The following is a 17738-nucleotide window of genomic DNA, read 5'->3' on the forward strand; positions in this document are numbered from 1 at the left end:
GAGAATCGTGATCTCTATTTGAAACCAAAAAATCGTGATTCTCTTTTTATTCAGAATCGTGCAGCTCTACTATTGTCTATTCCCTCCGTTAATAAACGTTGAGCTTTTGTTGCAATCTAGTTTGTTGTTCAAACTGTTTTCCCACATATCGCTACAGCCGCATCTCACGTAAATGTTGAGTTTCATCCCATTTTTTAAGGCCCTACCTCGTGCACAGATGATGTATATTAATATTATTCCTTTCAGTGCACCTAATAAATAGTCTTTTATCAGTTAGTAAAGACAGTTTCAAGTAATATTGCAAAAATGTATAAAACAAAACATCCTCTGTAGCACCTTTAATTTGTGTTCTGAAGATGAACGAAGGTCTTACGGGTGTGAAACAACATGACGGTGAGTAATTAATGACTGATTTTTCATTTTGGGGTGAACTAACCCTTTAAGCATTTTATAAACATGTTAATTGACTGTCTATAGGTTGTTTGAGAATGACGTCATTGCTGTGGCATGAAATGAGGCTGGAGGGCATGAAGTGATTTTTCTATATAGGAATCACTATCACAAACTCAAAAATCATATGTTTAGCGTCATTTAAACCACAAGGAGGTTTCATAGTTTAAGTAACTTTTATTGTTTTTTTAACTTTACCTCACCTTTAATAGTGTTTTGCATCAGCTGTAGTTTTAATGTTGTCTTTGTACATATTCACTTTCCCATATGACCATGGAGGAGAATCGGAGGGGCATTCAGCGGACAGACACCTTTCTTTACAGTCTATGACAGACACCGATTTATTGTATTTATTTCAAAAATGACAACCAAATTCAAACCCATGAAGCTTGTGAACGGTTGTGAAGTGGCTGCCTGCGAGTTAAACTCATTCACAAGCTGACTTGCAAATGTAGCCTAATGTGAATTATTAAACCAAACCAAATACAAAACTTTCAAAAACACTATGTGATTATTTTATGAGTGATATTCAGTGGGTTCAGTCAGTGAAATTACTAGATTTTCTATCCGACGCCTTCCTGTCACCTTCTCATCTGATTCTCTTAGTGTTTTTACATGTAGAAAAGGTGAAAATTGTATCACAGTGTCCAGTTTTTCTCTGAGCTGCTGTTGCAGTTCTCGATGCAGCATAAATTACCTACAATGGCAACATTTTTCACAATCACGACAGAAAATCAAAATACTGCCCCTGACGTCACTAGCAGATATAAACAAACCCAGACTAGAGCTGAACGCGGCGTGACGGCAGCTTCACATTCTCTATATCTTCCTCCTCGATGGCAGGAAATTCTCTCAATTCAGTGGAAAATCATTCCTCTTCATAACACAAGGATCACGTCCAACACATGTTGTGATTTTCTGTTTATCCCTTTCTAAACCAGCACAGAAAGGGCTTTTCTCCATCTCTTCCATTCTAATTTTCACTGCTTGCCCTCCACATTAATTTCGCATGTCACCAGAACCACGTGATTGCAAACAACCTACTGTGTGAAAACAATATGAATTGTGTTAATGATCACAACAGACGGATGAGGTGCGGATTGAGTTTAGAGTGTTGAAAATGTGACTACAGATCGGACAAAAGGATGTTAGCAACTGTAAAAACTGAACAAACTTGAAACAAACTACTTCCAAACAGATTTCAGAATAAAAACAGCTACACAGAGTGGCTTTTTAAACCAGTATCATTGAGTAAATAAAATACAATGTACATGTCATATAGTTGATGTGCTGTTTGAGTATGGTGCCAATTTTATTGTGTCCGCCAATCATTTTACATATTCTTGAAGATTTCTTCAGGCCTTGTCTCAGACTCAACCTTAGGTGGACTTGTCTTGGACCCCAACCTCTCTGAAAACTCAGTCTTGACTCGGACTGGAGTGAGCTGGCCTCGACTACAACACTGTTGTTCAGTTTTAGATCCATGAAGTGTGAGACTGGAAAGGCTGAATAGCTTTATATCATCATAATAATGATTATAATGAATTCACACATAATCTGTGCTTCTGTGCATGTGCTGAAAACCTCTGAATCTCAGAGACGTTTATCTGAAGTAAAGTAACCCTGAAACATGATCCAGAGACATAAAGCTTCTTTCTGGAAACCCCTCCAGCTGTAAACAGACTTTCAGCACAAACCGGTTTCATTTGTTTTCCTGAAACGGCCCTGCTTTAACTGGTTCTGAAGATGAACATATTTCTGCAGTGGTTACAAAATCAGCAGTTATTAACTATCACAGCGAATCATTTATCTTCCCTCATAAAGTAAACAGAAATATCAGAAGCAGGAAGAACATATTCATGGATCATTTCTACTCATTCTTTCCATTTCATTATGTTTCACTATGTTGGCAATGAAAGTGGAGCGTGCTGTCGAAGAATCGGCTCATCAAAAAAAAATTATGAAATGAATCTCAGACATATTCAGATGGGATTACATTTCTCAGAGGACTACTGAGTTAGCTGAGAAGCAGTAATTTTCAGTCACAAACAAATGGAAAAACTATTCGTCAGTGAACTTGGCTGCGCTGTGTGTTTTTGACTCACAAAGAACCGGTTCATAAGAGTCATTTGTTAATGAAGCGGACTGAGCGTGCTGTGCGCATGCAACCATCATGCAGTTTATTGATTGATGTGTTTTCTTGCCATTTTGCATTATGCTGTCTTTTTTATGTCATCACATTGAAGTGCAACTGCTGAAAAGCAGTACTTGAAACACTGCTTACATTTATATTTAATTCTGTGATAATTCTAGGATCCGCTAGGTCTAGATCCGCCCCTGGCAAAAACAAAGCAAAAATAAAACGGCTTCATTCAACAATATCTTCTCTTCTCTGTCATTCTCATACGTTGTTTACGTCCAGAGCTTCCAGGTTCTACGTCAGAACACCGGCTTATTATTGGCCGACTCCTGCGTTAGCATCACATGCTTGCATCATCCTGATCACATGATCAGCTTTGGCCAATACTCTACAACGTAAACATTGTAGGAGATTAACAGGGATGAGAAGAAATTGTTGAATAAAGTTATTTTTGTTTTGTTTTTGCACACAAAAAGTATTCTTGTGGCCAGGGGCGGATCTACCGGGGTGGCATGGGGTGGCATCTGCCACCCTAAGAAAAAGCTTTGCCACCCCAAGATTACCACAGAATAAAATATAAATGTAAGCAGTGTTTCAAGTACTGCTTTTCAGCAGCGGCGCTTTAATGTGATGACCTAAAAAAAAGTCAGCATAACGCAAAATAATTTCAAGAGAACACGTCTTTCAATAAACTGCATGACGGTTGCACACACACGCAGCGTGCCCAGTGTAGTCCGCTTCATTAACAAATGACTCTTATGAACCGGTTCTTTGACAGTCAAAAACACAGCGCAGCCAAGTTCACTTACGATTTTTTTCCCATATTTGTTTGCGAATCGGAAAATGACTGCTTCCCGGTTAACTCAGAAGTCCCGTGAGAAATGTAATCCCATCTGAATTATGTCTGAGATTCATTTTTTGTAATTTTTGGCGAGCTGATTCACCGACCGCCCGCTCCACTTTCATCATGGATACATTCTTTTTGTCATCCCACGAAACAGTAACATGAAATCAATAAGAAGATCCCGATCACAGAAACTAATAGCAGAGTTAGGTAAGAATCTAAATGTATTTTAGCTTTTCTCGATTGCTAACGTGACTTATAAGTTAATCACTTATAAGTGATTGTAAACCCAGTTTCTCAAACCATTCGTCCAGTTCTCAAAACAAAGACATTTCTCAAAATGTTTAACAATGACAACATTTGGTAGCAAAACTGATGACACACCAGTCAAAATCTGAGAGAGAGCTGAATGAATAATTTACAGGGGTTTAGTCTTAAGTCAGAAGACCAATACACTGCTATAGTATACTGTAATGAAATTTGTCCAAATGTGCAGAGGATGCTGAATTTACTTTTACTGCAATTGACAGTATACTGTATTGTGTGGCATACCAAGTTCATTCTTATTTTTTCACGCTTTTCGTCTACTACAAGATCAATTTATAATAGTAAAAAGAAAAAAGAAAAAAGTCCTTCCAAAAGTTCATTGCTGTATTCACTGTATCTGCATCTGTAAATGTATTTTTGTATGGTGTAGTAGACATTGAGCTGCAAAATAATTCCTGAATCCCAGTAAGAGGTTTTATTGTTACAGTGTTACATGAATTGATCTCACTAGTGTTCACTGGGCAGTGCAGTAGTTTGTGTATTTGTTAAGTTTTGTGTGTCATCTGATGCCAAAGTTTGATTTTGTCAGACAAGAATAAGTTTTTGACTAGAACATTTTATTTTGACCTGGAAGTTTGAGGTTTGTTCAAGTTGGTGTATTTTGAGATTGTGTTTAGTTGTGAGAAAATGTTGAATTGTTTCATGAATTGTGCATTAGCAATCAAGAAAAACAATAATTAGCCTGAAATGTTTGAAAGACAAATTTATGCTGGCTTGTCATAAAGCCAATTTAAAGTCTTGTTTAAAAACCGTAAAAACTTTGGTCAGTTAGGCCAGAATATAGATGTTTTGGGTGATTGCTAAAGTGTTGCTAGGTGGTTGCTAGGAGATTCTGGGTGGTTGCTAGGCTCTTGCTATGCAGTTGCTGGTGTTCTGGGTGAACACACACAGACATTCCCACCTCTGTTAATAACAAAAACTCAAAAATTGTTTTGTTACTCTTTAACTTGCACTAAAACATGTGATTTAAACCATCAAAGTAGTCTGAGTAATATTAATAAAACTGCTCATCTCCTTTAGTGATACAAGGTCAGACTCATTTAGAATCTGTTGAAGTTTTTCATATACAGGTCCTTCTCAAAAAATTAGCATATTGTGATAAAGTTCATTATTTTCCATAATGTAATGATAAAAATTAAACTTTCATATATTTTAGATTCATTGCACACCAACTGAAATATTTCAGGTCTTTTATTGTTTTAATACTGATGATTTTGGCATACAGCTTATGAAAACCCAAAATTCTTATCTCAAAAAATTAGCATATCATGAAAAGGTTCTCTAAACGAGCTATTAACCTAATCATCTGAATCAACTAATTAACTCTAAACACCTGCAAAAGATTCCTGAGGCTTTTAAAAACTCCCAGCCTGGTTCATTACTCAAAACCGCAATCATGGGTAAGACTGCCGACCAGAAGGCCATCATTGACACCCTCAAGCGAGAGGGTAAGACACAGAAAGAAATTTCTGAACGAATAGGCTGTTCCCAGAGTGCTGTATCAAGGCACCTCAGTGGGAAGTCTGTGGGAAGGAAAAAGTGTGGCAAAAAACGCTGCACAACGAGAAGAGGTGACCGGACCCTGAGGAAGATTGTGGAGAAGGACCGATTCCAGACCTTAGGGGACCTGCGGAAGCAGTGGACTGAGTCTGGAGTAGAAACATCCAGAGCCACCGTGCACAGGCATGTGCAGGAAATGGGCTACAGGTGCCGCATTCCCCAGGTCAAGCCACTTTTGAACCAGAAACAGCGGCAGAAGCGCCTGACCTGGGCTACAGAGAAGCAGCACTGGACTGTTGCTCAGTTTTGCATGTCATTCGGAAATCAAGGTGCCAGAGTCTGGAGGAAGACTGGTGAGAAGGAAATGCCAAAATGCCTGAAGTCCAGTGTCAAGTACCCACAGTCAGTGATGGTCTGGGGTGCCATGTCAGCTGCTGGTGTTGGTCCACTGTGTTTTATCAAGGGCAGGGTCAATGCAGCTAGCTATCAGGAGATTTTGGAGCACTTCATGCTTCCATCTGCTGAAAAGCTTTATGGAGATGAAGATTTCGTTTTTTCAGCACGACCTGGCACCTGCTCACAGTGCTAAAACCACTGGTAAACGGTTTACTGACCATGGTATTACTGTGCTCAATTGGCCTGCCAACTCTCCTGACCTGAACCCCATAGAGAATCTGTGGGATATTGTGAAGAGAAAGTTGAGAGACGCAAGACCCAACACTCTGGATGAGCTTAAGGCCGCTATCGAAGCATCCTGGGCCTCCATAACACCTCAGCAGTGCCACAGGCTGATTGCCTCCATGCCACGCCGCATTGAAGCAGTCATTTCTGCAAAAGGATTCCCGACCAAGTATTGAGTGCATAACTGAACATAATTATTTGAAGGTTGACTTTTTTTTGTGTTAAAAACACTTTTCTTTTATTGGTCGGATGAAATATGCTAATTTTTTGAGATAGGAATTTTGGGTTTTCATGAGCTGTATGCCAAAATCATCAGTATTAAAACAATAAAAGACCTGAAATATTTCAGTTGGTGTGCAATGAATCTAAAATATATGAAAGTTTAATTTTTATCATTACATTATGGAAAATAATGAACTTTATCACAATATGCTAATTTTTTGAGAAGGACCTGTAGTGTCTTGACTTGGTGTCATGATGTATATTGAAATCTTGTTATTTATTTTTAAATTTTAAACAGTATATAGAGGACTACTTTCTGGTAATGCAATGTTTGTGAACACAATTGTGTATGTCAGGCCTTAAATCTCCAAAAACTAAGCATGGGCACTTGCTTTGGTGTTGCCACCCCTCATAGACCTCATGCCACCCCTTTGCCACCCTATAAATGATTTTCTAGATCCGCCCCTGCTTGTGGCTTCATAACATTAAGGTTGAACAACTGTAGTCACATTGACTATTTTAATGACGTTTTTACTACTCTGGACCTTGAATGACAGTAATTACGTTGCTTTCTATGGGAGATAATAAGCCTCTCAGATTTCATCAAAAACATCTTAATTTGTATTCTGAAGATGAACGTCTTACGGGTTTGGAACGACATGAGGTTGAGTAATTAATTATAGAATTTTAATTTTTGGGTGAACTAACCCTTTAAGTACTACAACCCGAATTCCGGAAAAGTTGGGATGATTTTTAAATTTGAATCAAATAAACTAAAACACTTTCAAATCACACAAGCAAATATTTTATTTACAATAGAATATAGATAAAATAACAAATGTTTAAACTGAGAAATTTTACACTTTTATCCACTAAATGAGCTCATTTCAAATTTGACACCTGCTACAGGTCTCAAAATTGTTGGGACGGGGGCATGTTTACCATGGTGTAGCATCTCCTCTTCTTTTCAAAACCATGTTCTCATATGGCTTCCTTTGTGCATGATAGAGCTTTAGTTGGCATCTGCCTGTAGCAGGCATCAAATTTGAAATGAGCTCATTTAGTGGATAAAAGTATAAAATTTCTCAGTTTAACAGTTATCTATGTTCTATTGTGAATAAAAATAATCATACAAAAAAAAAAAAAAAAACATCCCAACATTTCCAGAATTCAGGTTGTAGAATATTGCAGATTTGTTGAATTTAATCAAGGGGCTACTCATTTCTGCAACTGTTAATTTAAACAAACTTGGCAAATTTACTTATTTTACAGATATTAACATGTGAAAATCTACCATTTATGATTCATAAATTATATTCTGTCACTTTGCATGCAATCACTACTTTCCCTAAAATGAGCCTCAAACATTAGCAAAACAAAGCGTAAAGAGGGTCACATACTGAGAGAAGTGCTGCGCAGTACCATGTCTTTACAGTTCAACACATTGATTTGAATGGCTGTAGGTACACCATCCGCAGCACCCAAATATGACTCCAGCTGTTCAAAATCATGCTGTGCCACAGTGTCACTCACATAGTTTACCATTAAAGTACAATGATTTAGGACAATTATATGTACATTCTGACTTCACCACTGGCTGGAAGATTGTGTATTGTGCAATTTTAGGGGTTCAAGTGCATAGCACTGAAACCCTATTGTAATTGTTAAATTTTCCAAGGATCAGCATTCTCCCCTAAAAGTGATCAGGCAGACCAAACCATAAGTCATAGAGACTTGAAACTTTGAGGGATGGTAGTACTCACACTGTCTACAATGTCAACAAGGCTCGCTCGATCGGCCTGACGGGGGCGCTACAGCGGTCAAAAGTATGAAATGGCTCATAACTCCTGAGCCGTTAGGCCTAGGCTCAAGTGTGTTATATCATTGGAATCCTTGGCTCAAAGTTTTCGGGTATTTTTTTGATTTTTTGAAAAAATGACTTTTGCGAACTAGTCCTAGGTTTTTGACCTAAACCAGTACAGCGAGATTCTCTGGAGTCTGATTGTTATTAGTTATCAGAAAAAAGTTGAAATTCTGATTCACGGTCCCTAAGGGGCGGCAAAACGTTTGAAGTGGGTGGGGCCACTTTTACTAAAATGGCTATAACTCATGAACGGAATGAGATATTTTTTACCAAACTCAGCACACCTATGTAAGAGCTCGTTCTGTGGTCGCATGAAAAAGGATGTGGCAACTGGCCACTTGGGAAAAAAAAACATGAAAGCAGCTATGACTACTTCACCATTAGTCGAAGTGATTTGAAAATTGTTGTGCAGTGTCTTCGTCCGAGGGGCCACAACTGTCTATGAGGACATTGATGCATCTCGAAAAACATGCCATCGGCCACTGAACTTTGAGCATCAATCAGACCAGGTTAACGGAGGCCGATCAGAACGAAACTCGCTGGGCCTGTTTGACTCGCAGCCCTAGAGGCCTGTGGGAAATTCTAAAGAAATTAGCCACCGGGGGCGCCATCGTGTTTTTCACGTGCGTAAAGCGTCGTGTCTTACGCGATTTTTCGCGTACACCCACAACATTCCTACCACATGGTAGATCTTCTCACTCTGAGCAACTTTGCCTCTAGGACCACTGCTGTCCATCAAAAAAAGAAGTGTAATAATGGGTGTAATAATTGGCAACATTTTCATAATAATATCTAATAATTAATAGGAATGTTGATATATAATTTCTTTCGCTATTCACTTGTGTCTCCCAAAATGCCTGATAAACATGATTTAAGTCCAAGGGCCCATTTCAGAATGGGAGGTATGTCAAACCTGAGAAAGCAGGGTAAGTCAAGGCTGTTTCTGAAAGAGAGGACCAGGAAACTATAAAACACGCTCAAACAGTGAAACGCTATCTTCAAAAAGTCTGAAGTAGTCGCTGACAGGCATGCCGGAAGTATGGCAGGGCAATGCAACGTTTCGTTCCCTCTTCAGGGAACTAAGATTACAGTCATAACCGAGATGTTCCCTTTCAAGGGAACTTGTGTTGCTTCGAGAATGACGCTGTGGGAATGTTTATAGCAATGCAGCCATAGTGACCAATGTCTGTCTAGTGTGACTCGTCACCACTACAAAGAAAGCACCCAGGCCCCAGGAGTGGAGCTCAGGTCAAGGTCATAGAACCTCACGAATGTGTGCGGTGAGGACCAGCTTGCCGCATCACAAACATCTTGCAAAGATACTTTGGAGAGAAGAGCTTTAGAGGCCACCATTCTTCTAGCATAGTGGGCTTGAACTGACATAGGGGAAAGTTGTCCGGCCGAATCATAAGCAAGTGATATAGCCTCAACTATTCACTTACACATCTTCTGCATGGATTCTGGGGACCCCTTGCTAGGAGACTCAAAACAAATGAACAACTGTTCCGTCTTACGCTGGGCACAGCAGATTGTTCCGTTCCTGGTCTGGATCCCCGGCTTGCAGCACAATAGATCTAGCCACATTAGTGAATTTAATCTGGTATGGGATGAAGAAAGACTTTTACCATACAAGGCACAAATTCCAATCATGACAGGGCAACCGACAGAGCTTGTAAATCTCCTATTCTTTTAAGAGAAGTAAAGCAAGGAGAAACAACATCTTCAAAGTCAAAGAAACTTGATTGGAACCTCCTCAATAGGCTCAAAGTGGAGCAATGGAAAGGCCCTGGATCACCACAGCCAAATCCCATGCCAGTACCCTTGTGCATACTGCAGGCCTAAGCCTCAAAGTGCCCCAGAGGAAACATGTTTTAAGAGGGTCTAGAGACATACCACCCAAAGGTATATGGTAAGCAGCTATGGCCACCATGTAAACCATTAACACTCTGAGGTCTGAGGGTATCGCCGGCGATACCACCGCCGTTTTTTTTCTAACCAGTATGAAAGAGACTCAAAATACTCTGTCAATGTTGCACATACAATTAAGAGTTATACACCATTTTAATCTGTGGAATATCTTCTTTTATTTGTGTACACTCAGAGTAAAAACACAATGTTGTGCTTTTTGTAAAATAAAGAAAACTAACATGATGCGTGATCTCTCGTCTCCCTCTGAACGAACTCCAATCTGATAGTTCTCAGAAAATGAACTGTAACTTATGAATACTAATCACAAAAAAATTAGACTTATGTCTAAAAAATACATTGAAATGTCAGGTTTTAAATCGTGCAAGTCAAATCGAAAACAAATATTCTCTGTTTATGTAATCTGTATGAAAAGAGAGCCATGTCAGAAGTCCGTGATTCAGCTCATTATCCGCTAATGCGGCCACGCCCACTGCAGTCAATACATGCATACATCATCTCAATCGTGTATTTACTGTCTTGAAAAGTGTTTTGAATAGCCATAGTTAACGATCTCTGGCCTCTGTTAGTTCGGTTATTTCCTGGATTGCCTATTCTTCTTTAGTGCTCAGGCATTTGTGGACTAAAGGTGCACAGAGAGCCCTCCGGCTGCAAGTATGAATTGACAGTATCCAGCACTCATAGTAATGACAATAAATCCTGAATAAATATTACTCTTCTGTATAGAAAATTGACGAACATATGAGAATCCATCAATATTTCTCCAAATGCGCATGCTTTTAAGCTAAAAGGCTATATGAAATGCCACAGAGGTAACATAATTGTTCAGACACTTTGCATCACAGAAATACATTATATTTTAAAGAATATAATAGAATACCATTATTTTAAATTGTAATAATATTTCACAGTATTGCTGTTTTTTCTGTATGTTTGATTTACACCATGATGAGATTTGAATCATGATCACAGAGGGTTTTTTTCACAGCCTACCTGACTGAAAGGCCTCATTAATATGCAAGTCATTTTAGGTCATTATTATGTGATTCTTTTGTCTTCTCAGGTGAGAATCACCCATTATTCATGATGATTCACGCCTCCACGCATACTGTGTTTCTTGACCAAAGATTTTTAGAAAATTTAAATCTCTCTATTGTTTTATATGAACAAGCAGGCAGCATAATTTTTACCTCATTTTGAAGCAAAAACTCTAGTCTACAACCTCCAATACCCAGAAGTCTTGTGAACAAAGATTTAATATATATATTTTTGGCTTTATTTCAGTGACTTAAGTTTTTTGTGTTTTCAATAACCACGCATAAACGTTATTCCTTCAAAAACACAAACATGTACATACATGTTCCTCACATATTATTGTAGCCTAGTTTGTGCTGAATACAGTGTAATGACACTTTTTCCATTAATATGTTTATGAACAACTGAAAAAAGCACAAATGTCAGGGCATGTCAAAACTTCTCCAGGGTCCCAAAAATCCTCAGACCCCTGAGGGTTAAGATAGAGGAGGATAACCCTGCAGTGTATCGTTCCTGCAGAAACTCTAGTACTGCACCAACAGGACAATTAACTGGGTCTAACTGATGACTGTAACACATAACGTTAAACATAACTTTAATATAAAATAAACAAATACAAAACGAAAGTAAAATAAACATAAAACATAAAACAAAGTCCAGGCCTGGTCCTCTCTCTTCCTTCATGGTCGTCGCTCCTCCTTTTATGCTTCCGGAGCTCCTCCGTGAGAGACTCAAGGCCGGTGCGCCTCGCAGCTGAAGCTCGTCATCACTCACGTCACTGGCCTCGCGTCTAGCTTGGTTTCGGTTTTGTGCTGGGATTCGGACACTCGCACTTCCTGTTTTGTCTTTATTGTAAGCACACAGTTTGTGTGTCGCTTGCCGTGTGCTCTCGTCTCGTGTTTTGTGAGCGCCTGGTTGATTCTTATTGGCCAGATGCTCTTGTGTTGTCATGTTCTGTGTAGCACACGATTTACATCTGCCGTGTGCTCTCATGTCGTGTTCTGTGTGAGCGTGCAGTCCGAGTGTGCTCGCTGGCTGCATGTTCTTGTTATGTTTTGTGTGAACACACAGCTTATGAGTTCTCATTAGCTGCGTGTTCATGTCTCGTTTTGTGTAAGCACATGTTGGTCATGTGCTTGTGTTTTTGTTATGTTTGGTGTGAGCACAAAGCTTGTCATGTGTTTCTTTGTGCCATGTGCTCTCATATCTATTGCCTTGACCCTGCCCATTTTGTTACCTCATTACTGGTTGATTTGGCCCACCTGTCCTCCCTCATTACCTGCCTTGTTTGCTCTCCTATTTATTCTCCTCGAGTTTGCAGTCCTGTGCTGGTTTGTTGTCGTATTTTCCCTCGTGTTTTCTCAAGCCAAGCCAAGCCAGTTTTCCCCCTCGGGGTAGTTTTTGTTGTGTTTTTTTGTTTTATTTTTTATTTTTAATAAAAACCCTCTCTTCCCTGCAATTGAGTCATCACTCCTTCCTCACCAAACCCTGACATCCTGATGCAAACTCTTTAAGTGCAGTAGTAGGCGGAGATTTCAACTGTTACTTAGATCATTATATGGATAGACTATCGTCAAAACCACCACCTACACTTACTTCCATACAAACACTTAACAACCTAATCAAATCTAGAAATATGGTTGACATTTGGAGGCTTCAGCATCTGACAGATAGGAATTATTCCCTAGAAAAGACTACTTTTTGGTTACATCTGAATTGTTTTTCAATATTAGTAAATACTAAATATTAGGGCTGCACGATATATCGCATGCGATTGTCACGTGCATTTCGTCAGTAAAGCCGGTTCCCTGATTACCACTAAATCAAAGATTACCACTTTCAAATGGAGCGGCATTTAATAGACAGAGCCGTAGTTCACTGACAAGCTACGCAATATCGCGTTCATTATCGCAGATGAATCGCCTTCGATAATGAACGCGATATTGCGTAGCTTGTCAGTGATCTACGGCTCTGTCTATTAAATGCCGCTCCATTTGAAAGCAGGTGATGGCGATTTAGAGGTAATCAGGGAACCGGCTTTACTGACGAAATGCACGTGACAATCGCATGCGATATATCGTGCAGCCCTACTAAATATCATAATATATTAATATCTGATCATAGCCCAGTTACGTTCCAAATTGAAAGTGTTTTGCTAAAATGAAATTACTTGTGGCGTTTCAACCCAATTCTAATCAAAGATTCAACTTTTATTTCATATTTAACTGGAAAAATGTTTTTTGCAACTAACGACATTAGAGAGGTTTCAGATTCAATTTTGTGGGATACTGTTAAAGTCGTAATGCAAGGCCATATCATTTGAGTTGTCTAAAAAACAAGCTTTAAATAGTAGGCTTCGGAAAATAGAGGAAACATTGCCAATACTCGAACAAGCATATAGAGTGTCACTCTCAAAGTCTGTTTATAATAAAATCTTAAAATTAAAGTATGAGTATAATTCTATACTAAATGGTAGTGATGGGCAGGTTGAGGCTTCGTGAAACACTGAAGCAGTTGAAGCAAATGTGCCGTGATGTGTCGAGGCTTCGAAACAATCTGCCACCTGTCTCCACAGTGACCCCTAGTGTTCAGAACAGTGTAAATGCAACAAAACTCAGGCCAAACATGCATTAAAAATACCCTTTAACAAATGTATTGCAAAAGTTTTACTGAAAGTAAAATCAATCAAATGGAATTAACTAATCATCTAATAAGATTACATATAGAGTGTCTGTATAATATGTGTTTATTTATTTATTTATTTATTTTTTTCAGGGCTTGTTTTCTTTGTTCCATGGCTCAAGCTAAGCTGGCCAATAAGAGCACTTAATAACTACCATTATTCATTTTAATTATTCTAATGTCTAATTAAAATGATCTACAAATATATACAACTGATCAGAGATCAGGTAAAGTCCTATAGACACTTGTTCAGTAGTTCTACATGATTCTACATGACATCTTGTGAAAGAACGTTCTAGGGCACATTTAATGGATTAGTTCACTTAAATAAACTTTTGCTGATAATTTACTCACCCCCATGTCATCCAAGATGTCCATGTCCTTCTTTCTTCAGTCGAAAAGAAATTAAGGTTTTTGATGAAAACATTCCAGGATTTTTCTCCATATAATGGGCTTCAATGGGCACCAGACGGTTCAAGGTCCAAATTACAGTTTCAGTGCAGCTTCAAAGGGCTTTAAACAATACCAGACGAGGAATAAGAGTCTAATCTAGTGAAATGATCGGTCATTTAAAAAAATAAATAAATAAAAAAGGTTTAAGTTTTAGAAGCACAAATGTTAGCCTAGCTCTGTTCTCGGATGCGTGTCCGTGACGTCACGTAATACGCAATTACGTTGAAAAGGTCACGCTTGACATAGACGGAAGTACAAAGTCGGTGTTTACAAGTTGAACGTGCAAGTACTAACCCTGTGTCTCAATCAGCTCCCTAGTTCCCTAGGTCATGAATCAGTATATCAAGAAAGTGAATGTGGCTGATTCCCTTATCAGTGCCCTGACTACTGAACTAGGGCTGATTGAGACATCGTCTGGTATCATTTAAAGCCCTTTGAAGCTGCACTGAAACTGTCATTTGGACCTTGAACCGTCTGGTGCCCATTGAAGCCCATTATATGGAGAAAAATCCTGGAATGTTTTCATCAAAAACCTTAATTTCTTTTTGACTGAAGAAAGAAGGACATGAACATCTTGGATGACATGGGGGTGAGTAAATTATCAGCAAAAGTTTATTTAAAAGTGAACTAATCCTTTAAGCAACTTGATTCAGTTATTCTTTCATTTGTATGGAACTGTAAAACGCCTCACATAGCAAAAGCCCACTTGCAAAAACCTAATGATTGTGGAGGCGTTGGGCTTCCCAATTTTAAGCATTATTACTGGGCAGCAAATGCCAGGGCTCTCACTTTCTGGCAAAGGGGTATTCTGGATGACATGCTACCTGAGACTTCTCCTCTATGGGTTCGTGCAGAGGCTATGTCAGTGCCAGAGTCTTCTCTCCCAACTTTACTTTTTACAGAGTGTAAATCTATCTGTAAATTAGGCAGCAGTAATTTTGTGTTGAGAAAGTCTTTGAAGATTTTGAATCGGATCAAAAAATGTTATAAACAACCAAAAGTCTCAATCAATACACCAATATTATGCAATCCTTGTTCGTTTGAGCCTTCTTGGATTGATGGAGCTTTTTCAGGATGGAGAAAAAAAGGTTTATGCTGTTAAAGGAGATCTCTATATAGAAAATTTATTTGCATCCTTTTTGCAACTTAAAAATACATTTGTACTCCCACAGTCTCACTACGTCCATTATTTGCAAATTAGAAATTATTTTAAGAAAAAAATATAATATAATATATTGTTTTCAAGCGCATACAGAATTAACATTTCTGACTATTGAACTATTGACTAAATGAACTATTCTGATGTTATCGATACTATCCCGCATACTCATCAGCACGCTCTAATGGTAGGCTTAATCGCAGCCAAAAAGGTAATAAAAAGTAGGGTTGAAACGATTAGTCGACATTATCGACAATGTCGACAATAAAAAATTGTCAACAAATATTTTTGTTGTTGAATAGTCTTTTGATCTCGTATGACCTATTTAAGGGCCTGCAATAACACAGTTTAACCTGTAATACAGCTCTCCCGGATTGAATACAATAGAAGACACGGTGCTTCAGAGTGCATAGTGCAAACAAAGTCGAACCCGTAAAATGTGGGCGTTTAACATAGTATAAAACATAACAAATATAACATTTAACATAACTACAAAAAATACTGTCATGCAGGGCCACCAACTCTCATTCAGACTCACTGTTTTCAAGCCACACATTCATTCTCTCAAGCAATGAAAGATACATAGCAGAGCAAAGAGGACACAGACAAATGCACTGACAGATGAGACTGATCAGGTTACTTTTGATAAAACAAAGTCTCAGCTTTTAAAATGTCAATTTTACTACGCGATTCAAACAATACATGTGGTTTTTGCGTTTTTGACAGATCACTGTAGCACCTCAGGTCACGTCACATTAATCTATTATCTCTTCTTCTTTTCTGCTATTACAGCATGAAATAAACATGAATGAACATCAAAAGTATGCTGAAAGATACAGTAAAACTTACTGAAATGAATCCATCTCTAATGTAATCACTCAAGCAGAGTTTCTACCACAGAAAGAATTTTTAAAAAATTTAAAATTAAATAAAAAAAATTTAAACAAATATATCACAATTTACCTCAGAAAAGCCATTCAATGACCATAAACTCGATAGTTGTAAAAAAAAAAAGAAAAAAAAAAGAGGAACATTTTCACACAATATTTTCATGCACAATATCACAATATTGCATATTTTTTACTTTATTAAAAAGTTCCCAGACTTAATAAAACAGTACAAGTCATTTTAACAGATTTTTTTCACAAATTCATTAAAAAATACACGTTCAAAAGCTGAAGAGATTTCCTTGTTTTATTTATTAGTTAAAGTATAATCCAATATTTTAACTAATTTGTAGTTGAATAATCGAACAAAGCATACTGATTAATCAGTGTAATAATCAATGATTAGTCGATTAATCATTCTAACGATCGCTAGATTAATCAATATCAAAATAATCGTTTGTTGCAGCCCTACTTACAGCCCTGTATTTTTTTTTTATATGACAGTGATGATAGATTGGATGGATTTCCTATTTTATAGTTTGTTTTTTATATAGGGATGGTATTGGTTTGAGAGAAGTGTTACTTGCTTGTGACCAGGTTGTCAAACAATAGGTGATATGTGAGAAGATCATTGAATGCATGAACATCTTCGCAGTCTTTGTTGACTTGCAGCTACAGGCATTTCTAAAATTTGCCAAGTTGAATTTAATGCGATTGTAAACACATTCTGGGGTGAAGGGAAGTGAACTCTATGAACTGACAGCCTGTCTGCTAATCTTCATCATGTTCACCATTAAACATTCCCGACATGCATATGTACAGCTGGCTAATCAGAGGTCTGTAATATGGGTGTGTATTAATGGTGTTTATTGTGTTTTAACTGGTTTTGAGAATGACACACTTGGCATTGCTCAAGAATCTCAGGTGAGAGCCTGTCTGTAGAGAGTGATAAAAGGAAAGGTTGTGCATGAGAGTAGATGAGAACCAAAATTATTTGCCTCTTTTAATATAGTACATAGAATTTAGTGCCTTATTTTTGGAAAGTGTCTGGTAACAGTGGAGCAATTCTAAACCTTTTTCTTCATGTCCAACAGTCAGTGAAGGTAGATTGCATCCGTTTTGCATCTGTTTGTGCATCAGCATTGTGACACACTAGATGAGATGGAAGAAGACAAGCTGAAACACAAGGAAGGTAATGAAGAAAACAATATCAGTAATGTTAAAGTTGTCATTTAGGAAATGTCATTAATCTCTGTCTCTATTCCAGTCAAGATGAGCAGCAGCGCTCTCACTGGAGTCAGTGTTGATCTGAATGCTCAGACAGGAGCAGCTGTAAATGCTCCTGTACTCGCTGGAAACACCATCACAGGACCAGTGACCTTCAACTATAACACTGCAGGTACTATTACTATAGCTGTGATTACTGAGACACACTGCTTAGTAGCTGTCTGTTAATAGCTTGATAAGTGAAATAATGCTCAGTGACTGTGAACCCTTTTTTATTAAAGTTCATGTAAAAATTCAATCTCTTACTCTTCAGCCAAGTATGATTGCTTTTCAGTCCCTCT

General features: G+C 38.1%; 1 protein-coding gene across 1 annotated transcript in view; it reads left to right on the plus strand.

Annotated features, from left to right (window-relative positions):
- LOC125260970 (NACHT, LRR and PYD domains-containing protein 12-like) overlaps window positions 1-17738 on the plus strand; it is a 76179-nt gene that overhangs the window by 8975 nt on the left and 49466 nt on the right. The window contains exons 2-3 of the mRNA XM_048179515.1: window positions 17265-17362; window positions 17438-17569. Coding sequence (XP_048035472.1) covers window positions 17332-17362; window positions 17438-17569 — 163 coding nt within the window. The 5' untranslated portion in view covers window positions 17265-17331. The remainder of the gene's footprint in view (window positions 1-17264; window positions 17363-17437; window positions 17570-17738) is intronic.

This window comes from Megalobrama amblycephala, unplaced genomic scaffold (assembly GCF_018812025.1).
Source record: "Megalobrama amblycephala isolate DHTTF-2021 unplaced genomic scaffold, ASM1881202v1 scaffold216, whole genome shotgun sequence".
In the NCBI taxonomy this organism is placed as follows: Eukaryota; Metazoa; Chordata; class Actinopteri; order Cypriniformes; family Xenocyprididae; genus Megalobrama; species Megalobrama amblycephala.